This window comes from Candoia aspera, chromosome 1, assembly GCF_035149785.1.
Source record: "Candoia aspera isolate rCanAsp1 chromosome 1, rCanAsp1.hap2, whole genome shotgun sequence".
NCBI classification, from domain to species: Eukaryota; Metazoa; Chordata; class Lepidosauria; order Squamata; family Boidae; genus Candoia; species Candoia aspera.
In genome coordinates this window covers 135,567,895-135,593,169 of record NC_086153.1, presented here as the reverse complement: position 1 = coordinate 135,593,169, position 25,275 = coordinate 135,567,895, and the positions used below count along the sequence as shown (strand labels likewise).

The 25,275-nt window shown below is 36.8% G+C and overlaps 1 protein-coding gene across 1 annotated transcript in view; it reads left to right on the top strand.

Annotated features, from left to right (window-relative positions):
- Window positions 1-25,275, top strand: part of MYT1L (myelin transcription factor 1 like) — a 327,281-nt gene that overhangs the window by 283,034 nt on the left and 18,972 nt on the right. Inside the window, exons 13-15 of the mRNA XM_063314010.1 lie at window positions 2,907-3,143; window positions 5,394-5,515; window positions 6,404-6,472. Of these exons, the coding sequence (XP_063170080.1) occupies window positions 2,907-3,143; window positions 5,394-5,515; window positions 6,404-6,472 (428 nt within the window). The remainder of the gene's footprint in view (window positions 1-2,906; window positions 3,144-5,393; window positions 5,516-6,403; window positions 6,473-25,275) is intronic.

The window sequence follows — 25,275 nt, the reverse complement described above, 5'->3', positions numbered from 1 at the left end:
GAAATCCCAGTGCTGTAGACTAGATTAGAAAGAAAGAAAAAGAAAAAAAAAAACCTACATCCTGGAATAAGTTAATGACAAAGGCTTCTATGTTGTTGCTAAGAAAACAACATGGATGTATCTATGTAGTCATGCGAAATTGAGCTTGACTTGAGAGAGTCCTTAGATACACTAAAAGCACACTAAAAGGATCCATAAGTGTGCCCCACAGACATCTGTAACAAACATCAGCCCACTTTATCATATGGACTTCATCTTGTAAGTTATTTGAAAGATTTTGGGCTACATGGATCTCAGTCAGGACAGCTAAATTCAGGCAGAAATATTCCAGGTCAGTTGTCTTCAATATGTTGTAAGAAAGACATAGATGAAGACTGAAAGTTCTTGGAAACATTTTTAAAGTTTACTCTTGTGTTTAGTGGATGAAAATTAGAATAGGCAGCCTTAACAGAAGTCCTTCTTACTATTTAAAAGTGTTTTCCTCTCTAAATAAAAGGCATGTTTAATATAAAACATAAATATTTTCCATATTTTCTGTTAGGCTTGCAGCGTATCCTCCTCTTGTTTCTGACCATCTGCCCTAAGGTGGCAGGTAATCCTGTGGCTTTCCGTGTGTCGTGAAAAGGGGCTTGTTGGTAATGCCAGCCCTTCCCTATCACTACAGTAGCTGGAGGGGGGCAAGGGGTGCCTCTTCATATAGCACATAGAATTAACTAGGATCCCACAGATGGGCACAGGAGTCTTGTTCACATGTTGAGATCAGACCATAAAAGTTGCTCCACCAAAGCCACACTGATTCTCTGAAGGCCAATTTTGTTCATATATGAAAATAAGGACAGATTGAGTACAATTCTCACTGAATAAATCTCAGTTTCATACCCATATTACTGCCAAAGTATTTATCCTACCCTGTAAGCTTTGCAGTCATCGCTTATAGGCTTTCCCTTGTTCTAATAGTGCTGTATTGCTTTAAAAAATTACAGTGTTCTCTTAATAGCCACTTGGCAGACGATGAAAGGAATTAATTGCAAAAAGAAGAGGAAAAGAAAAAGAAAATTTTACAGTCAGGATTATGTAATAAGATAATTTATTAAGACTGAAAAAGAAAACACATTTTAAATGTATTTCACGGTGAAGAAATGTCATTCTTTTTAATGTCTTGCAATTATTTGCCAGTTGTATAAAAACCCTGGTAAAACTGTGCTTCCCTCATGTAGCCACTAGAGGGCTGTGCAAACAAACAGTTGGACGACGAATCATGTGTCTGCAGTGCTAGGCCTGAAAAACATACTCTGCTCTTTCACAGAGGAAGAAAGGTGTTTTTAAGATTTTATTTTATTTTTCCAGTTTTCTAAAATGAAAGTACATGGAGTATGTGACTGTGGAAGTAAATATTAGAAACAGCATCTCTTGAGTCCAACAGAGATTCTATTATAGTTCAGTTTTCCCCTCTGTTCATTTTATTACCCCTTAAAAAAGACTGTTGGGTTTTTGTTTTGTTTTTTTTCTGATGGTAGTAACTTCAACCCTATTTAGGAACAAAGTTTAGGTTAGGTTAGGTTAGGTTAGATGATTAGATTAGTTTAAAAGAAAGAAAGAGGGGTCCCTTTTTAAAATCAAAATGGGGCAGTTAATGGCACATTCAGTCATTACGAAGGAATAATCCAACTGAATTGATTAGGAAAGGTGTTCTGGTAGAATAACAATGTATGGTTCATTTAGGTGATAAGAATGGTAAAAGATTTTCTGTGGGGGAGTCTTTTGGAAGATGTAATGAGGAAAGCCTGTGGTTGGAAATACAGGGTAACAGTCCTTCCCTTTTAGGCTTGAAATGGGATTTCTGGGATAGGATCTTTCCTTTTTGAAAGATGGGTTGCTATTCGTCCTTTGGCTTTAGTGCCCACCTCTTGGCATCCTGAGAGTAATCACCTGTGAAGGAAGGCTTGGCAGAGATACTATTATATTAATTATATAATATAATATATACAATTATACATATAATTAAGGGACGCAGTGGTGCTGCGGGTTAAACCGCTGAGCTGCCGATCGGAAGGTCAGCGGTTCGAAACCGCGCGCCGGGGTGAGCTCCCATTGCTCGTCCCAGCTCCTGCTCACCTAGCAGTTCGAAAACATGCAAATGTGAGTAGATCAATAGGTACCGCTTCGGTGGGAAGGTAATGGCGTTCCGAGTCGTCATGCTGGCCACATGACCTGGAAAATGTCTACGGACAATGCCGGCTCCAAGGCTTAGAAACGGAGATGAGCACTGCCCCCTAGAGTCGGACACGACTGGACTTTACGTCAAGGGAAACCTTTACCTTTACCTATACATATAATTAAAAATATATATTATATTAAAATATATATATTATATTAAATACTAGGAAAGGCAGATGGAGAAGGCCTCCTCCGCCCTTCCTCAGTTGCTACAGGGAACGTAAGGACCAATTTCTCTTCCTCAAGCTGAAAGGACTCCCCGAAATGACCGTGGCACGCATATCTCAATTTCTGTGCCTCTTACTGGTTGAGCTGGGTATTGCTTACACTGAAGACTTGGAAAAGTTCCTTCTTTCCTGATTCTGTAGTTGTTGACTTGAGAAAGGTTTACTCTTCTTTCTGACCTTTAAAAGAAGTAGTTCTTTTTCAGTTCTTGCCTTAAGAAATTGCTCCAAGTCAAACCAGAACCATATAGACATTAATTCAAAGAACTAGGCACATCAAGAACTCAATCAAAATGGTGAAATCAGTCCCAGCGAAATATTTTTCAAATATTTCTTTTATAATGTTTTAACATTGCCAAGGAATGAAACTGTTCATTTTCCTGAAGAAATATTGATAGTGGTGATCTGAATTATCTTCTTCGGTATATATGTTGTGTGTGTGTGTGTGTGTGTATATTTAAACAGAATCCTGATATGGAGGTTGATGAAAATGGGACGTTAGACCTGAGTTTAAACAAGCAACGACAGCGAGATGGCTGCTGCACTATTTTGACGCCGCTGGAACCAATGTCACCACAACAACAGGCTGTGATGAATAACAGGTGTTACCAGCTGAATGAGAGTGACTGCTGGGATTTGCCTGTGGACTACACAAAAATGAAGCCCAACACGATAGATGAAGATGATTCTAAGGAAATTAATGTAGGTCTCTCATCTCTGGCATTGCTTTCAGCTATTAGGTTTCTAAAGAACAATAGATTGTGCGAATATACTTTTCTATATATCATTTTTTAAAAACGTTGATTGAAAGGTTTTATTATGTATTTATTTATACTAGGAATGCTGTTCAGCTGGTCAGGTTATAATTTACTTAAATCCTTTTCAGAGTTGGCACTTTCATTTGTTTAGTAATGCCACAATTCAGTGGTAGCCTATCAAATTCAAGGATATTTTTGGGAAAGCTGAGGAATGTTTATGAAAGAATTATTTAGTCAGTGAAACAGAAGCCATGCCTCATGTGTAGCATTTTCTTTGTCCTTATATTGGGGGAATCTGTTATCTATTCATTCTAAGGCAATGTATGAACAAAGCAGGGAACAAATTAACTCTTTGTTCTTGCTGCTGTAATAATTACAAAATTAAAAAGTAGTAGTAAAGATAGAAGTGCCTTGTTAAATGGCTGTGTTTTACCTTTATACTATCAGTAAGAAAAGAGTTGAGACATAGGTGTTTCCTCCTGCTCCTATAGTGGGGATGACCAGGTGACTAGTTTGCTGGTGTCCTTGGCCTTAAGGTCCTGATGTTTAATGCCAGATGTTTGCATGAAGTCCACCTTCATCCACTATTTGGTGTTGGCTGAGGCAGCAGATCTCAACACTTCACTAAAACTTGGCTGGGCAAAGGTGACAATGTCATCTTGTCAGAAATCTGCCCAGCTGGGTTTCAAGTCCTTCAGCAACTCTGATGCCAAGGTCAGGGAGGGGGCTGGCTTTGATTGTAAAAGACAGGGACTCCGTTCTTCAGATAGTAGGGTGTGAGTGTTAATATAGTTGCTTGGGCTGTAGAAACAAGCTTGGGATCCTATTGGTGTACCAACTACCCTACTCCCTGAGTTCGTGGAGTTGGTTTTCAGGAGAGTGGCAGAGAAACCCCACCTTTTGGTGCTGGGGGAATTTAACTTTCCTCCCCTGGGGGCAGACTCTGGCAAGGCTTGGGAACATGTCCTCCATGGCAACCATGAGTTTTTCTCAAATAGTCATGGGCCCAACACTTGTAAATGGTCATATATTAGACTTTGTTTTTATCTCAGAGCAGATTTTAGATGAGATGGAGGGGGTTCCATTACATCATTGCCATTGTCAGATCATGCCTCGATCCATTTGCAATTATTAGCCACTTGTGACCTCCTTGGGGCCAGAGGATCTGTTTGGATGGTCCTCCCCAAAGACATGATAAATCCAACTGGCTTTCAAAGGGTAATTTCCCAGCTCTCCGGCAGGCAGTTCTGTGCAGTGCCTGGTGAATGACTGGCGACTGGCAATGGGAGTCAAACCAGGCATTGAAAACTGGCAATGGGAGTCAAACCAGGCTGCCCTTGATCAGCCTCTTTCTGGGGATGAAAAGAAAAAGAATCATACATTTTTGGTTAGACTACCAACTACAGGAATGTCATGTACTCTGTGTCAATGCATATCACCAAACTGAACTGAATGTTTCAGTATCTTGAGAACATATTTGTTAATAGGTATTGTAGCTGAGTAGTATTTGGAGTGTTACATATTACTGTGCCCATCCCTATATACAATATAATTTATTTTATCCAAATTCTGTGCAAATCATTTTCTGCTATCATTTCATGGAGTCGTGTATGCCCATATCTCAAACAGATTTCTGATAAACCATTTAGACAAATGTATTCTCAGTTATACAATTAACATTGAAGATAAGGTGTCAACTTTTGTTCCAGCATAAGATTGCTTCCTTATGGCGAAGTTTCCATGTGGTTCTCATAATATTTGTTGGTAGTTCACCACATGGATTGACACTTTATACAAAAAGTACCCTTAATGGAACTATTCCTTTGTGGGTACTGTGAATACAGAAGCTTCCAATGTAAGAACATTATTCCATGTGGTGCACCATCTTATACAAATTATGGTAACCACATGGTGCTCTTACCAAGTGGCATGAATTTGGAGCAGCACTTACCTTAATGAAATCTGTATGAAGTAATAACCACGAGTGGTATAAAGAATGTTGGTTCATGAAGACCATTCCTTTCACTGCAATACAGGAATGATATCTACAGTGTAAAATTTCAAAATAGTTATTTGTGGACCTTTTTTCTCCAGAGGAACAAAGAGGAAGGTCCTTGACTTGATTGGAAATTTTTAGTGGTAGGCACTATGGCATTCTATTTAAATGTGGTTTCTATCTTACCCTTCATTGCAGCCAGAAGACTTAGATCCTTTCCAAGAAGCATTAGAAGAAAGAAGGTATCCTGGGGAAGTCACCATTCCAAGTCCTAAACCCAAATATCCTCAATGCAAAGAGAATAAAAAGGATTTAATAACGTAAGCATAATGTGAGGTGAAATTATTTTTTACTCCTTTTTAACCTTATCTTTCTCTTGTTGTCTTATCTGAATAAACAAGTACATATATGCCTTGCAGTATGAGCATGCAGCATTTGCAGCGTATAAATGTTTCAGACTGTCAGTTAAGTTTAAGTGATGAAGCTGCTTGTCCCTAATGATGCTATATTGTACTGAGATGCCATTTTCATTGAATTTTGTTCATTTTGCAGCTTTTCTGATAGAATGCTTAAATCCTCCTTGCAGACATTGCAGCTAAACTGGAAACAATGAAACTTTTAAAAGTTTTTTTTAAACATACTTACTATTTTGGCTGTTTTTTGTTTTTGTTTGGTGGCAGATGTCCAACACCAGGGTGTGATGGGAGTGGTCATGTGACTGGTAATTACGCCTCACATAGAAGGTGTGACTTCATTTTTTTCATGGTGGATTCTGTCTTTTCAATTTATTGTTTTCAGCTTACCTCAACAATGCTGTCAAAGTAAAAATGTTGAACTATGTGTTAACCCTTTGAGTAATAAATGTTGATCTTAAGAGCATGCTAATTTGTGTGTTGTATAAACGTCTTTTTTCTTTTAAAACGACTAAAATTTTGAAACTCTTAACTTTTTAAAATAGTTAACCCATGGATCACTAATGCTTTTTTTTATACCTATAAGCTTGTTTTTTAAAAAAATCTATACATTTTATAGTTAAATATATTCAGAGGGTTAACTTATATTACAAAATGTAATATTGCAGCACTTGCCCGCCCCATTGCTTTTCTGCATTATAATTTTTTAATTTAATTTTTAAACGTTGTGTTTGTTTGGAAACTCTTGGCTTAAAAGAATATCGACTTACTTGACTGTCCTGACCTGTTTTACAGTCTGTCTGGCTGCCCACTGGCTGATAAAAGTATTCGAAGTATGCTGGCCACAAGCTCACAGGAACTCAAGTAAGATATGATGAAAGCCATTCCTTTTTAAAAAAATAAATCTTAGTTTTTACAAGCAGAAGTTTCTGATTGATAAAAGGACTCCCTGTTGGGCAGCCAATCACAGCAAATATTCATGGGCATTTTGGATATATCAGTGCAAGAAAGAATGAGGTATAACAAGAGGTATCTGTGGACATCTTGGAACTGAAGTATAAAAGGAACTTGACAAATGAAGTGATAAAAGTACTAAAGAGAGTTCAGGGTCTTTCAATGCCACTTTGTTGGAGCAAACCAACTGAGAATTTCTTAAGCTTGTCATGAAAAGTCATCAACTCAGATAAACAGTAGCTGGTCCATTATCTGATTTTCAAGTGAAATGTAGAAAAGCAGCCAAAGAAGTCTTCAAGTGTGACAAATTGTGAATCTTAGCATGATTTTTTCCAGTCTGTAGTTGTTATAGATGCAGAATAGCATTTGAAGTTATAATAGCATATTATGATGCTAGTTTATGCCGCATTGATTAGCCGTTTCCGTTGTAAATATCTAAAACCAGATTTCAAAGAAGTTGGATCTTTGAGTGAAGTTCAAATTTTGGAACAAAGGAGATACAAAAGCTGAGAGAAAGAATAGTCTGAGGGTTTTTGCTGACTTAAGTAAAGTGGAGTGGGAATATCCGATATGATCCAAAAATAAACTTCAGAATCCTCCATAGTTTGTAGGAAGAACTGGAATGACAGAAACATTGCTGTTTCTGATACCACGATTGTGCCTTGAATTGTGCTGTCCTAAGCAGACATCAGGTGTGCCTGTAAGATCTTGGGAAAGATTAGGACATAGAAAATGACATCATTACAAACACTAAAAGAAAACAGTATTAAAGAGTATTAAAAACAGTACAGTATTAAAAACAGTATTAAAAAGAATTAAAGAGGTTGTGGAAGAAGTATGGAATTATCATTGGCAGCTACACTGGTAAAAGAAGAATGCAAAAATTCTTCAATCCACTAAGGAATTTGGATTTTTTTTTTAATCTAGGCTCCATAGCACAGGAATAAACTGAATTGGTTTGCAAATAAAAATGCTCAGGAAAACAAGGTAGTTCAAAAAAAGTAGGTCAAGATTGTCTGAAATCAAGGCAGCATAGGATGTGCTTTTACATTCCGATTTATCTTGCCAGACTCTGCTACCAGGCACTCTAGTAAGTTTACCAAGAATGAGAAGTAAAACAGATCACCTTTGCTTCCTGAGCTCAACTGCTTAACTTCCAGGTCTTTTCTGAAGTTTGAAGGATTCTTTGGAGCGTATGGGGATCCATAGAGGGGAAGTTCTATTGCAATGCTTGCTCATTAAATTGAATGCAGCATTTTAGGTAACTCAGTTCTTTCTAAATCAACTCTTTGCCAGTGAATATTGCTCTTTATTAACAAACAAAACTAAAATAAGTTTTGCTTGTTTTTAAGCAAAGCAGTTTAGAGGCCCCAATAGTAATTTAATTTGCTGCTTGAAAATTTGCATTTTGTTTTTATTTCTGCTGTAAATTTCTCCAAATTGTAAAATTGGGGCAATATCCCATCATTTAAAACAAACAAATAAATAAATAGCTGTCAAGTGACTAGTCTTGGCTCGCATAGCACTAAACTTCCGAAGCAATCATCCCACAAATGAACAGCACATTGACCTCCTGCTCCTATGTGGAGTCAAATGGTTTACTCTTGCTGCATCCCAAGCCACTTCCTTCATATCTCCTATCTCACTTTTACTTCTTCATGGCTTTTTGAGAATTCTCATATTGCTTCTCCTGCCTCAGAGTAGAAAACCAACATAGAAGGAAATATAGATAGCCATCATTTCAGGCCTTTACCTACAAAGTCATAGGCAGCACAATCTCAGTTGGCATCCGTGACTGTGCTACTAAGCAACGGCATTTCCAGCAGTCCCTGGTTACCATCGTTAAGCAAGGACCACGTGGGTCATTAGGTGAGGACCTTATGTGATTGCGAGTTCCAACTTCCTGCCAGCTTCCCTATTGATTTTGCTTGTGGGAAGCTGGCAGGGAAAGTAGCAAATTGTGATCGCCTGACTGTGGGATACTGTGATAGTTGGAAATTTGGGTCAGTTGCTGAGCACCTGGGTCGCAATCATGTGACTGTGGGGGCCCCCTTGCAACAGCTGGAACTTTGAGGACTGGTTATAAGTACCACTTGTTCAGCACCTTCGCAAGTTTGGATGCTCACTGAATGAGTGGCCATTAACCAAGGATCACCTGTATTGTTTAATTTAATTTGATCTAGCTAAATAATATCATTGTCTTTTTTCTTTATTAAGATTGTTCATTACAGAACGGTAGGGCCAGATTATTTGAGGGACTGCCTATCTCCCATGGTTTCTGCCAGCAGAGTGAGTGCACTTAGATTAAAGTCTCTTAGATTAAACAGTGCCACCTGTCAGGACCCAGGAAGCCGCCTCTGTTGTGGTGCCTGCTCTCCTTGAAATCTGGATGGCTCCCACCTTGATGGTATTCTAGAAAGCTTTGAAGATCTGGCTAGATCTGAAATACAGATACAGGCCTTGGGCTAGGATGGATGGGCCCCCTTGTTGGTGGTTCAGCAGAAACCTATGTTTCTCATGATGGTTTTAGGATGTTGTACATCTTTTTATGCTTTCCTTTAACAATGGACTTTCTTGTCAGTGTAAAATATATAAAAATATTAAATTAAATTAAATTAAAATTCAGTTTAAACAACATCAAAATAAAACCAGTGATTTGCATTGCATTCACATTCCTCTTTGAAGAGAAAGTAATCCTAATATTTAGATAAATCACTCTCTGGATATTCTACCATAATAATATGCTGATGCTGAATTTTCAAGATTAAACAGATAAGGAGAACAATGGGTCCAAATGAAAGATTCTGGAAATCATTCATTCTGACTTTACAAAAACTATAACATAAATGGCGAAAAGAATCTGAATATAAGAATATGTGACTGGCTCAATCTGCCCTAGACATATCTAGTTCTGCATTCTGTGTCACAGAATGACCAACTAGATAGAGTAGAAAGTTCTCAAGTTGGTCTGGACAGGTCCATCAGCCAACATCCTGATAATGGGATGCTTTAATTGCATCAGGTTTAACACCAGGATGGACAAAGATAAACAAGATGGAGTAGGAAAGGAAAAGCACCATCCTTCTTTTCTCCCCTTCACAACAGACCTTGGTCTCCTCGCAGCCCTGCAGATAGAAAAAGTTCCAGAGGTGGCCATGCTAGATGTTTGCAATGACATTCAAACCACCACCATTTATTTATTTATTGACTGATTGATTGATCAAATTTATACGCTGCTCATCTCACTATATAAGTGACACTGAGTGGCTAGGGAATGGAATAGGAAAGGATAGGAGAGGGAATGAATCTTTATGTACCCATAAATTAATTTGGATTCTTAATATGTATTTCTCAATTTTACTATAAGCAACAACAAAAATCTTGATAGTGGCTGAACTGTAACAGATCATGATTTTATGGTTTATTTTATACCAATAAATTGCAAGTTTCCACCAAAACAGAAAAACCCAAGTTGGTCTGGACAGGATAGCCCACTTCCACTGCCGCTTCCCAGCAACCAGAACTTAAGGCATGTGGTTTGTGATTCAAGAGATAATAAATAGCTATCTACCTTAGCAGTCATTGTTTGCCCATGAATATGTCCTGTCCTTTTATAAAGCCTTCCAAATTGGATGTTATTACCACAATTTAATACTGATCATGTGCAGTATTAGAAAAGATTTCCTTTGGTCAATCCTGAATCTCCCTGTATTCAGTTTCAGTGGATGACCTCAAATTCTAACATTATGAGAATGGAAGAAAATCTTCCCTATATTTATTACCTGTGCCATGAATTACTTTATACAATTTAATAATCTCTTACCCTCCTTTGTTCTTAGCTAAAGAGCCGCAGTTGCTGGAACTTGTTCGTGCATTGATCCTAGAAACTGGGAGACCATGACTTCTAGTCCTGTCTGAGGCACAAAGCCAGCTGGGTGACTTTGGGCCAGTCACTGTCTCTCAGCCCTAGGAAGCAGGCAATGGCAAACCACTTCTGAAATCTTGCCAAGAAAACTGCAGGGACTTGTCCAGGCAGCCGCCAGGAGTCAAAAACTGACCCAAAGGCACCAAAAAACCAACAAAGCAAAACAAAACACCACTCTCCTTTGTTCTAAACTAAAGAGCTGCAGTTGCTGGACCTTGCTTATGTGCTGATCCAAACTTCTTCAAATTAGTGTTATCACCAGTCATTATCAAGCGTTGGCTTGGGAATTCCCAGACATATTATCTGAAATTACTAGAATATATTTAGGCCACTAAAGCTTATCTACAAAAAATGTAGGTCTTTATGATTTTCAATAGTGATTATATGTTTGTTTACCATATGAGAGATAAGCTTTTAAACCAGACAAACTACTATAGTTTGTTCATAATTCAATTATTGAGTTGAGGTTTCCTTTTTTATTAACAGTTTGGTTATGGTTTTAAGTCTTTTAAAACATGTCAGGATGACAATAAGTCTTTAGATGTACATGCTCAAGTCCATTTTGTATTTGGAGATGCTTATAAAATAGGACCCAGACATTAGTACTAATATGATAAGATCTGAGTACATGGTGGCTACCTTTATTTATTTTTAGTTAATGCAATATAGAGCTGCATTCCTGATCTGCATTAATTAGAAATAACATTTTGATCTTGAGTGTGTACATCAAAAAACCTATGGTTATCCTGCTTTTGCCACCATATGGAAGGTTTATATGTGGTTTCTGTAATTTTCATGTCTGTATTCACATACAAAACTTTTGAAAATTTTGGAAGTTTCAGGGGCAATTTTAATGTGTCCCAAAGGATATAAGTTCTTGACTGCTTCAGCTGATAGTTTTAATCCTGCTTCAGTTATGTGCAGTTAAGCTTGCTGTCTCTGGACGTACATTACTGTTGTCAAGATTAAAATTCAGTATCTGAACCTGATATATAGATTCAAAAGCATATAAATAGTATTTTATATTTTATTTAGCTCTTGAGTTATAAAGTATGTATGATCTAGGATGAAAATCACCATCTTGCCAAAATTCTATGCAAAACAATTCTAGGCAAAATTCTAGGCAAAACAATGCAATACTAGAAAATGTCTTATATAGCATAGTGTAATATGGTTGCAGTCAGTTTAGAATGATAAAGTTAGTGACATTCAATCTCTCTTGGCTTTGAGGAACTCTTTCAACATCCTATAGACCAGGGGTCCCCAAACTCTTCAGCTCATCAACCCCTTCATGAAGCTTCAGAGTATTCATTGACCCACAAACATTTATTATATGAAAATAATTTTAAAAATACTACTTTAAATAATAATAATAATAATAATAATAATAATAATAATAATAATAATAATAGAGCCCTTGGATAATCCCATCACCCTTTGGAGGTCAATACTGACCTCTTTGGGGAACCTGCCATAGACTAATAGTGTACCCATTTTCTACCAAAATCACAGAGGTCGTACTAACCATGATCAGTGGATATGGAATTATAGTTTAGTGTTGGGAAAAAAGAAAGAAAGGAAAACCAAGAAGAAATGACATGAAATATTTTGCAGCTAATCGAAGACTGAGTTTTCCTCATTGTAAAATTTTGTTATAAGGTTGATATTTTTCTCATGAGGGTGTGGTTGGGGGTGGATTAGCTTGCCTTGGGTGTATTTTTAATTAGAATGGAGGAAGAATTTTGTAGTATCAGTATTACCCTATAAAATTTGTCAGTGTGCACTAGAATGCCTGGCACACCTGTGGACTTCTTTTTTCAGGAAGGGAAGTTTTATCCAGAATTACTAATTTTCTAAGTGGCAAGCCCAAAATACACATTCCAACCAAATCCAGTATTCCTTAAAGTTGGCAACAGCATGCTGGGAATAAAGTTACTTAGCATAGCTTTTATTTTAACTTTTAAATGTGTGTGTGTGTGTGAGAGAGAGAGAGAAAGGGAGAAAGGGGGAGAGAGAAAGCGATTGATTGATTGATTGATTGATTGATTGATTTCTGGACAAAGCTGTCAGTGTGAAGAACAGTATAAAAATACAATGAAATCTGAAGTACAGTAGTTGGCTAGTCTAAATCCATTCTGCATAGTATGTTGATGGTGAGGGTATCATTCTGAGCCAAATATTTTGTAAGGCTTCATTGTTGATAAAATCTGTAATTCATTAATAATAAGATATTAAATCGCTTTTCATCATTTGCATAAAGGTAGAGTAGTTGAAGTCTCTATCTGAAAGTCCCATAACAAGAAGGTGGTGGTAATGCCATTTGATTTAACCTGCTGCTCCTTTCTCATTCTAGAACTGCATGCTTGGGCTCATATAGTTATATATGTAGACCCTTTTCAGATATTACTGGAGAATTGGGTGAAAAGAGCTATGGGATTGGATGCACAATCTATATAAAATGTCTCATCCTGGATAAGGTATCAGGTTTCTCAACTACAGAGAATACTTAACACTTTCACTAAATTTTTAGAATCTTGCTTTAGAAAGTTCTGCTTAATACTGAGGTCTCTATCTAGTGTAGTTCCTCATGCTGCTTCAAAGGCCCCCTTGCAAAACTGTTCCTCAGCTGTGATTCATTGTTTGCCATCTTTTTTTTTCATTTTTCCCAACTATCTTCCTTAAAAATATAACATCTGATAGGTAGGTACATGGGAACTTTAAATATGATATCTGGATTTGTATGTAACAATCCCCACATATTATGCTCTAAAAACCAGCAAAACTCTATATACTTAATTTATAGTGGATTACCTAATAAAATAAATCTCACTGAGATCAGTGGGATTTATTCCAAAATAAATGGATATAGGAATGCAGCTATACGCAATTTGCTATTTTCTTTAAATGTTTGCAAAATATTCAAATCTCCATGGTAAGGATTTTATAGTATTGCTTTTATTTATCTGGGCTATATTATTTTGCAGGTTGGTTAATTTAATAAGGATCATACCTGAACAAATTGAAGATTGCACTGAAATGCCGTATGGAAATTAATTACTTTTGTCTGAAACAAAAATTGCAAAAAAAGATGCCATGCATCATTTGGAGATTATTTCTCTATTGTCAGCATGTGTTACTAAGATCTCTTTCCAGATCTCATAGCTTAGCAGATATACTTTCTTAACCATTCAGCATTCGAAACATTCCAAAGTAAGACAGTATAGGTATTCCTTGTTTAGCAACTGTTCAAAGATTCAACAGTGTTGAATGAGGGGACTTAACCGTTCATTAACAGTTGCAGCCGTCACAGCGTCCCATGGTCACATAATCACTATCTGAGAACTTCACAGCCGGTTTCCAACAAGCAAAGTCAAAGGGGAAGCCAGCAGGAGGTCGCAAATGGCAATCATGTGAACATGGGATGCTGCGACCACACAGGATTTGCCTAATGACAGCAACTGGAACTGCTGCAACTGCTATTGTAAATTGGCACAGTCACATGATGTCGTGCTTTACGACTGGGTTGCTTAGTGACAAAGTTGTCAGTCCCAATTACCATTGTTAAGTGAGGACTACCTGTAATTGCCACATTCAGATACTACAAAAGCAGTCTAAAATACAAGCATAATTATTCTGAAGTAGGTTCTAATTATTACAAATGCAGTTGCTTTGGGGGTCTCATGTTTCTGTTTTGTACATTATGGCATACAGTATCTTCTTTTTGTATAATTTATGTAACACACACCATGCACATACTATTTTGATAGTTCCAATGGAATATCCGTATATTTGATTTCTATTTTACTATTGTTGTTGTTGTACTAACAACTTGTAAAAAATACTTTGAGTACAAAATATTAGATTATTCTGACCCTTGTTTAGCATAATGCAGAGACTTACAAACTTCTGTAGTCTCTTGATTCTGTTAATTATATATTCCTTTTGTATGTGTAAGCCACCCAGGGAGTTATCCCAAATAAAATGTATCATTATCATCATAATCTCTGTAATTTAATTGTGTAGTCTTGGAACCAGTTTCAAAACCAGTGGCACTGATTTTTAAGATCTGTAAAACGAATAGCTCACCCTAGGTCAAATATACTCATTAGAATTAATTAAAATATGATAAATAATAACCACAGTCATAAACTATATGTTGCATAGCAGAAATCTATATTATTTCCTCAGGAAGGTATCTCAGAATCTCTCATCTAGGGAAGATTGTAACAAGGAAATCTGGAGATTAAATACAGAGGAAACTAGAAAATAAAATATCCCTTGATTCATATAAACACAGCTGTTTCTCATACAGTAAGGTAAAGGTAAAGGTTTCCCTTGACATTAAGTCCAGTCGTGTCCGACTCTAGGGGGCGGTGCTCATCTCCGTTTCTAAGCCTTAGAGCTGCCATTGTCCATAGGACACTTCCGGGTCATGTGGCCAGCATGACGACACGGAACGCCGTTACCTTCCCGCCGAAGCGGTACCTATTAATCTACTCACATTTGCATGTTTTCGAACTGCTAGGTTGGCAGGAGCTGGGACTAGCAACGGGAGCTCACCCTGTCACGCGGATTCGAACTGCCGACCTTCCGGTTGGCAAGCTCAGCAGCTCAGCAGTTTAACCCGCAGCACCACCACGTCCCTTTCTCATACAGTAGATAGTCCTATTTTATTATCATTTACATTTAATGAAAAGTTTGGGATCTAGCAGCTATAAAAGCCCTCCTGAGTTGTAAAATTGTTTAAAAAGTACCTATATTAGACACCAAGAGTGTATCAAGGAGAAAATTACTGCCCTGAATTCCAGCCTACTTTTCCAAAAGGTTCTTTCTGAGTCAGTTATTGAAAACAGACAGCCTACAAAAATTCTAGACTTCATAATAGAATTCCCAAAACACATATTGATGAAAAGCTTCCTGCACCCTGTGTACAAAGAAGGATCTCAACATTTTTCTGAAAAGACAGTTTCTCAGGCATATGAGTTAGGTTGTGCTGCAATCCAGGTTTCAAGGGCAAAATGTGATTTAGAGCATGCATCTTTTCAAAATTCTTCAAAATTTTTTAAATGATCTTAATTTGGGCTCTGAAATAAGGAAACCCATATTCAAGTCTACCCACTCTGTGGAAGCTGATTGTATAACTTTTCATCAGTCGTCGTCTTTCAGCCAAAGTGGCAAGGTTTCACAAAGTTGTGATTGTTGGAGGAAATTGGGAAGGATTTGCTTAATCTAACCCTTGAGGTTATATAAACTTTTTGCTAGCATAGAGACAGGTGCAGTAGGTTTTAATTAAGACAGCAACTGGGAAGGCCTGGGCCTATTGTTCCCATTCAATTTAAGCATACCAGTAGATTTATTAAACTAACTTTAAAAAAAAGATAGCTGTTACGGAGCTAGATAAATACTGACCATCATCAACTATTGTGTACTTTTGCTATTCTAATCGTTCTATGTATCTCATTGCTTTCTTTATTTGTACAGTTCTCTGTATTTATAACATTTCTGGTTTATTTATTGTATTATGTGTGTATTACGTTTTTTGATTCTAAAAAGGCCACTATCGTGGTGAACAGCCATTGATAGAATAATTCTTATTTATAAAGTTTATTCTATTTATAAATTTATTCTATTTATATATCATATTCAGTTATATATAAAAATATTGTGGCAAAGGTTTCAGTGTAATTTCTAAAAAGAAAGAAAATATAAGATAAAACACTAGAGTTAAACTGTTCTAATGCCAGTGGAACTTTTCTTCTTCATGCAGAGAAACACCCTTTAGTGCAGCCAGGGCAAGATGGGGAGGACACAACCCTTCTTTCTTATCTTGTGCAGTCCTGCAGATGCTCAAGTGTCCCTGCAGCTGAAGCTGTTTGTTCTTCTTGATACATCTTGTTTGACAATAAATTTCAATGAAACGTTCAAAGCCTTACCACACAGTTATCACAAAGTTTTTTGATTTTGCATTAAGCAAGGTTTCAAGACATAATTCAGATACCTTAATGACTCACACCACTTTTCTTTTCTAATCCATTCTGGAATTCCCCTTTTGCATTGCCCTCTTTTTCTGCATCTGTAGGGATGACTGATGTTATATGTTACTAGTAAGGAAATGGGCTCAATTTTCCTTACATTACTTAAGGTCTTCTCATCTTCACTAGTCCACAATAATAGATACGGACTAAACTGAATCTCTGCCCAAAGCACTAGGATTTGTACATTAGTCCAAGTGGCTAACAATACGTATGCTAAGAAACAATTTGCAGCATTACGACAAATTGGTAGACCAAAATATAGGAAATTGTCAGATTCTTACTTCTTTATACCTTGATTCACGTACCATGCTAAACCATAATGTGCTTTGATTTGGCTTAGAGTGATGTGTGGAACCCATCCAATATGGCTTAGCAAACCAATCCACTGTGGCTTATTCAAGTAACCATGGGATTTTAATGGTTACAATACCTTAGGTTAGGGTATTAGCCATTGTGAATTGTTGTCAAAAGCAGGACTACAACCAAGAAATAGCATTCTTCCAGTAGGAAAGCTTGATTTTCCATCTGCTGATTTTGGAATTCTTCAGGATATCCCCTTACACTGAGTGAAATGTGGGGAATCTGTCAGCATACCCAACTTTAATGGGCTTTGAAGAGCTTTCAATATAGGGAAGAATCATATAAAATATATATTTGGAATTCCCCAGATGACAGAAACAGATGGAGAAAACTGAAACCAGACAATGTGACATAAATGAGGAAGACTTGGACAATAGTTCAGTAGCAGAGCAGATGAGTTGCATGTAGAAGGTCCCAGATTTCATTCATAATAACTCCAATTAGAAATATATCAAGTAATGTGTATAGGAAAGACCCCTGCCTGAATGCTCTACTTGCCCTTGTAGGCAGTACTGAGCCAGATAGACAACTAGCCTTACAATATCCCAAGTGAACTTGGGAGTGCAGAGCATATGGGTACCCAGTAAAACTACCCTTTATTGAAAAGCCATCAATACTTCAGGTGTGTGTGTGTGTGTTTATTTATTTATTTTCCTGTAGTCGGTCCTAACAAGAGACAGACAATGGATAAAAATATAGTCTCTTCAAATGAAGCAGTGCTACATAAACCATTAACCTTCCCCTTCCAAGATTGTACAAGAATGGACCTGGGAATCCAGGACTATGACACTGGGTGTGACTTATACTTGATTCATACAACCTCTGTTTGAATAGATATATGTGTGTATTTGGGTGTATATAAACTTCTGCCCAAAGTATTGATTGACTTGATTCTGTCACATTAGGACATGAGCTATCCCTGACTTCAGTCAAGTGTGCTTCGGAATACTGTTTCTTTTTTGTTTCTGAAGCTTAAATCATTTGTCTCTTACCAAGAAGGGTTGTTTATCCTAATTTTAAACTTAGATATGAACGCAATGCACATATTAGATGCTGAAAGAACAAGATGGATTCAGTTATTCAATCCATAATAACCAATGGAGAGAGGGGAAGGGATAATCTTGACCATCTAGTTAGGACAGACACTAAAGCTGGAATCTATACAGTGTCAGTGTATGGCGTCTCTGCCCTTGAATACTTTCTCCTCAGTACAAAGTTAAAGGGAAGGTCAGTAACCATAAATCAGCTACTTTTATAGAGCACTTTTCTATATTTAAAGATCATTAGTTTAATACAGAGGTCACTGCTGTGTCTTCTATTATGAGAAAACTTAAATTTATTATTTTTGAATTTTTATTGAGTTAATAAATAAATTTCCTTCTTGCTCATTTACATCATCAGCAGAAAATACTATAGTTACAATTAAGTCTTCTATTAAATGATCATACAGTTTTTCTCTGATTTTTTAAATATTTGCATTTTTATTTTCTATGATTTTAGGAAGAAAGGGAATTGATTTAAATAAGCAACAATAATCTGAAATCAGAGATTAAAACAGTAAAGGTTCATTCAACAGTGAATATATTTGCTGGAATTACAATATTTCAAGCTTGATAATGAGAAGCTAGTTTACATATTTATATTTTATTTAATATTCTCTATAATGGAGATGGGAGAATAAAGGCACCAGGTAGGTGAGACTACATAACACATTCAGGTAGGGCTGGGTTTCAAGAGAGAGCTTTGGGAGAAGAGGTTGTTTATTACTTAATAGTGATATGGTTATTTTAGGGCTTGCAGTAATGTGAAACTGCTTTAAATTTTAAAAATTGTGGTCAGAAGGAGCTGCAAAAGGGCATTTTGCCCTTTTGCCAGAAGAAGTTGTAAAAGTTTAGCAAAGCACAAATAGTAAAGTACAAATGTCTAAACAATGCAGAGTTTCTGGGCCAAAAATGAATCTAATTAAAACAACCAAAGGAAACTGGGTTCATCTTTCTTCTAATACCCATGTCAATTAGTATAGCGCACTGCTATCCAGATGGTGCTTTTTTCAGAATTTGTGTCTAAGTTTACCTCTCTAGAAAAATCTTGGACTGCTGTAACATTTTGGTAATGCCTGTATTTTTATTTTTAAAAATGATATTACATCATTGGAACACTTAAAATTATCAAGACCAATTTTTTTTCTGATTTGATTCCTTTTTAAAAATACATTCTGAACTGGAATATTTGTGGGGGGGAAATACAAATAAAGCTATTGGAACAAAACATGGATTGAAAAAAAATATGCTTAGTTGCTTCTGTATTATGTGCCTCCATGTTATCCCCATATAAACATATAATCATTCCTGGATGTATCTTTACGTCTTTGATCTTTATAAAAGTTCCTTCATTTTCTCCACAGTGATAATTTTTATACATTGTACTAAGTCAATCTCTATTTTAGTAATAATTTGTTGAATAAGAAAGTAATTGCTGTTAAGTAAAAGTAATTGCTATTAAGTAATTACTATTTAGTAATAGTTTGTTGAATAATATATTCCTTATATATAAGGAATATAAAGCATTATCTGACAATAGAACTATTTTTCCTTTCATTAAGCTATTCCAGAGTAATTATAGAGTAATATTTTGTCTCCTTCAACCTCATTTGATCAGATTCAGTTCAGAGAGGCTGTTTTGAATAAATCAAACAATTCAGATATGATGTTGGTGTGAAAGGTGAAAGGTCCCCTGTGCAAGCACCAGTCATGTCTGACCCTTTGGGTCAGGTGTTTGGGTCAGATGTTGGTACCTGAGTATTACTGACAGAGAGCACTTTCATTTGCTTAAAATATATTGCACATCAGTATATTGCAAGAAAGTTGCACAAGATTATTTCAGGATGAATGCAGGAGGACAAATGAACAGCAGGCTTCCTTTACGAAACTGTAAGTTTTTTAAAAAAACCCAACTCATCTTGGGCATTTATCAGAATAAATATTTGTGTGCACAATTTTCTAAAAGTGCTAGAAAGAAACTAAAAAGAATCTGATGTGAAAGGTGAAAGGTCCCCTGTGCAAGCACTGAGTCATGTCTGACCCTTTGGGGGGACACCACTTTTGCAATGTTTTCTTGGCAGACTATAGCAGGGTGGTTTGCCATTGCCTTCCCCAGTCATCACCTTCCCCAGCAAGCTGGGCATTCATTTTACTGACCTCAGAAGGATGGAAGGCTGAGTCGACCTGAGCCGGCTACCCGAGAATCCAGCTTCCTCTGGGATCGAACTCGGGTTGTGGGGAGAGTTTTTGGATGCAATACTGCTGCCTACCACTCTGTGCCACATGTAATGTCTAATTGGTCAATTATTATTGTTCAAGTGGTGTATCAGTATGGAGTCCATATGCATTAGCATGATACTAAAAGAATACAGTAAATAATGAGCAAGCTATATATCAGATTGAGATATAAACTCTAGTACCCAAGTTTGGGATGTGATACAATTTCCTGTATAGAATTGTATCCAAAAATAGTTTCCAAATAAGATTGAATTGTATGTCAGATTTATTTTTTAGATATGAAGTTATTCTAGATATCAAAGAATATCCCCATAGTTTAATTAACCATTCTTCCATAGAGGGGATCTGAGATCTTTTCTGATAATAAGTACATAAAATTCTTGCAGTTGTTACCATTTATAATATCAGTTCAGGAATGTGTGGTTTGGCAAACTTCACCTGTACATTAATAGTATCTCTGCTGGTAGTGACTGACTAGGAAAGGGATCTTGGAATTACAGTGGATATTTCTGTGAAAAGGTCAACTCAGTGTGCAGGGTTGGCCATTTTCATGGCTGCAATCTTTAGGAAAGGAACTGGAAAAAAAATGTGTGTATAATAATGCCCTTATGCAATCTGTTGTAACTGTTCAGGCTGTCAGGGCAGGATTCAGGGGTTCTCAGATTAGATAAGGTGATTATATAAACTTACTGTAACCATCTGACTTCAAGACCACCATGCACCATGCCAAGTATCTAGTAACTCAGATAATGGGAGGAAGAAACCTTGAGCTTAATCTCCTGAGAATATATCAAAGTCCCTGACATTTTTGCACTTTTTTGCATGGCTTAATTCTTGTCTGCACTAAAGAGTCTAATCTAGCTAAGTTGTGTCTATAAGCCTTCTGCCAAGTCAAGCTGAAAAGTTGACTTAAGCCATGAAGTGTTAGGAGAGGTACAGTTTCCCACCTAGTTCTAATCTGGGAAGCCTAACATCTATTTTGAGACCATTCTTGGAATAATGTGTACAGTTCTGGTCACCATAACATAGGAAGGATATTATAGACTTTAAAAAAAGTATAAAGAAGGGCAGCCATATATATGATCTTGGAGTAGCTCTCTTGTGAGGAAAGACTATGGCAATTAGAACTTTTTATTTGAAATGAAGGACAGTAAGGGAACAGATGATAGATATACATGAAGCCATGCATGGCATATGTAACATTGAGAGAAAGCTATGCTTTTCCCCCCATGTTAACAATATTAGGTCATTGAGGACATCTTTTGAAACTAAATGTAGGGAGATTCAAGAAATACTTTTTAACATAGTGTTTAGGAGGAACAGGCTGTCAATAGCTACCACGGTTGATAACTGTTTATTATCTCCTGAATCATAGGCAGCCTTCAGGACAGATTGCAGGGAGGTTACAATGGAAGGGGACTATCTCCTCCAGTCCTGGCTTCTGAGCTTCCTAAATGTATCTGGTTGGTCACTATGTGATACATATTGTTGTATTTGATAGGTCTGAGGCTTGATCCAAAAGGGCTGCTCTTATGTTCTTATGAACTAGAGCGGGATTTGGAAATTCAGTGTGTATCCCCCCCAAAAATAGTATCTGCACCTCCACTAAGTTAAAGTTAAATACAGGTGGCTGAAATTTCACAGTATCTCCAACTATGCCATTTTGGTTATTTGCTCTGGCAATTATCAAAAAATGTTCAGACTCACGCAAGAGGTCCAAAAGCTCCCATGGGACTGAAAAAGGTTTCTCGCATGAGTTCTTGCAAGATCTCAGGGTGTATGGCCAACATCTCATGAAATTTGATTTCACAAGATATTGGATGATTTGGAGAGTACGGCAATCGTCCTGAAAAGTTTACCATTACCTGTTCTATGCTGCCACTGACTGCATAATGAGTCCTGCTTTTATGAATTCTGTCTCTAGAGTCCCAGTGATCAGATGTTAAAGTATGTCAAACTATCACCTTTTTCCTTCCACTTATTTGCTCAGTTATTGTTGCTATAAATCTCTTCTCTTCTGGACAAAAGGTAAGTCCTAATACTGTGTAAAAGAAGCTTACATGGCTTCTGTATCAAATCTTGCCGGCAACAAGCCAGTTTCTGTTTGAGTCAGAAGATGAGGAAGTAGCCATAATGACCAGAGACACAAGCACCCAAGGCAAAACAAGGCCAGTAGATTGCTATTTGATTCACTGTTGTGCAGGTATACAACAGTAACTCTATATTTTTTTTAAAAAGCTATGGAAAACTATTTACTTGATTTCTGATTTGTATGGCAAAACACACTTTATTTTTCTAAATTGCAGTTGCTAGGTTTGAAAATGCTTAGGTTCCACTATAATCCAAAATCATGCTTGGTTGCACTTTATGCAGCTCTGTTATGAAAAAATTGTAATAGGTGTGGCATGTCTGGCAGAGACTTAGATTTGTGATGGAGCTTTCACAGGCATGCTCATCACATAATTAATGTAATAATCTTTATATCTGTAGTCTACAAAAAATAGAGGATAAAGGGCAGTATCCCATGCACATACATGATTTTACTTACATCCTCACAGCATAGTTTTGAAGGCCCAAATCTGAGTCACCAGTACTCCTAACCTACTTGTCCATAAGAGGGCAGTATGGTGTAGATACTGTAGAGAGTTAGGGATTTACCCCATGTCCCCTCTTTATTTACCACTCTTGTCTTATCATGTCTAAGAGATTGCTAATCTGCAGTCACTTCTTTCTGCCCCTCTTTTCCAGGCACACATGCATAGAGTACATGTTCTTAGACTCTTCTGGTAGAATGTAGCTAGCAAGATGCTAGGCTTTGCCTGTCTCTATAATGTATTTTCTGTAAATATGTATGTCTCCTTTCTGTTGTACTTGCAAACCTTGCTTCACTAATCATTTCCCAGGTCATATTCCTGCTTTTATGAATAATCTCAATCTCTCTCTCTCTCTCTCTCTCACACACACACAGAGAGAGAGAGAGAGAGAGAGAGAGAGAGAGAAAATGCTTCGGCTTCCAGTATATTGTGCATCTAGGCTTTGCACCATCACACTAACTGAGCAGTTTAAAAACAGCAAAAACTTTTTTTTTTGTATTCTGGTCCTCATTGTGGTAACAGTAAAGGAAGGCTGATAGCATCAAAGCAGAAGTTTTGTATTTTAGATTCATTTGCCCTGTAGGTCCCATTTTCTCTCTCACCCGGATCACAGTGTGTAGAGTTGGGACCATGATTCTTTCCCATTTGGGACTTTTCCCATCTGTTGTTATTTCACATTCACATTAGATCTGTTACCAACTGTGATTATTTTCAGCATTGAGAAAGTTACCACAGGGTTCCATGGTGCTAGAAAAAAGACCAATCACACCTGCCACAACCATGGTTTCAGGTTGGTCAAACATTATGACTGTACTGGCTGTTTTTCCATCTGGGATAAATTAAGGGATAATGTAGTGTACATGTAGAAATTGCTTTTGATTTTCCTGGTTCAGATTCAATTCCCTTCCCATTAGCTAAGCAGTATACAGTATCTGTATTTATTGATGGTAATATATCACATATTTAGTCTATATATCAATATCACATTTCTACATGATTAAGTTGTTTATATGATTTGTGAATAGCAATATTTTCCAACTAATATTTCAGTGCATGAAACAAAAAAAAGTACAATAAATTCCTTTCAGACACATTTTAATTAGTGAATTGTTATAATTAGATATTTGGATTTTTGTGCATTTTTTAAAAGAAAGTTCTAAATTTGAAGACCATATTTCCCCCCCCCAAGAAGTATCTCAAGATCACTGTTACAAACTTAGGAGCTTTAAAGTTATCATGAATTCATTTGAAAGAACTTGTCTCTTGACCACTTTTTTAGTTCATAGATTTATTCTTACTCTTCCCACTGTCACAGTATCTTAGCTCAGGGTGAGCAGAGGTGAAGAGATGATAATTCATTCTGTCAGCAATCCGGAGGAATGCTGTTGCAAACATTGCTTTATAAATGGGTTACATATCATTCATTTCATTTTTTCTCCTGAAAATAAAATTTGTGAGAAAATGTAATCCAGTTCATAGATTTAATCTAAAATTGTTAATAAATGAGTAATGAATTAAAATAACAGACATGATCTCTTCCCCTTCCTTTCTAATACTCTAGCAGGCAGCTTTTTCCTGCTTAATGAAAATTTATTCTTTAAGTCAGTGATGGACTTCTCAGCTTGTTCAGTTTAGCAGAAAGTTGCTTGTCATTACATGGATAGTTCAGATCTTTAAAACTTAAGATCACTGTGTGTGACATGAAAATTTAAATGTTATGCTGCAGAAAATAGGGCCATTACCACCCTGATATTTTAGGGCACTGGAACTTGAAAACTTGAGAATTTTCCATGCATTGAAGTTTATCTTACATTTAGAAATGTGTGTTTTAACTAAAATGCTACAAAAGATTGGATGTCCTGATTGGAAAATAAATCACAGCCTTACAGAGCTTTTTTAAAAAGCTGGAGATGCATGCTAATCAAACCTAGGTGATATGGCATTGGAGGAAGGGAAGCAGAGAGCTGAGCAGAAAGCAGAGGAGTGGCGTCACCATGACAACCTAGCTATAGTCCGGCCTACAGGGTTTTCTTCCAAAGTGAGAAGGATCACTGTCAGAGTGTGTGGTTTAAGTTCATGCTGTACAACTGCATTATATACTACAACAGGACTTACAGTGAAAGAGGATAGGGCTATAGAGAATTGTAAATCCTAATTTCTTTTGATCTAAGCACAACTGACAGTGCTTCGTTGTGTAATGTCATGCTACTTCATGAATAGGATGGGAACCTTTTCCCACCTCCATTTCCCAGGAAGTGTTGTATGCTCCCTGGCAAAGGGGTATTAATCATTTAATTTTTTTAAACATGACAAGGTATAAGTGTCTGTGTTTGTGTGTCTATGCATGTGTGAATATGTATATGAGAACATATATTGGTTTTGTTGAAATTTCAGCTAAATGGACTACTTTTCAACTCTGAAACTTGTGCTTTGGAGAATAAAAATAGAACAGATTTACTAAATTTGCTAGATGGAGTAAATTTGAACTGTCTTAATATGTTTAGATTTTAGGTTTATCGTT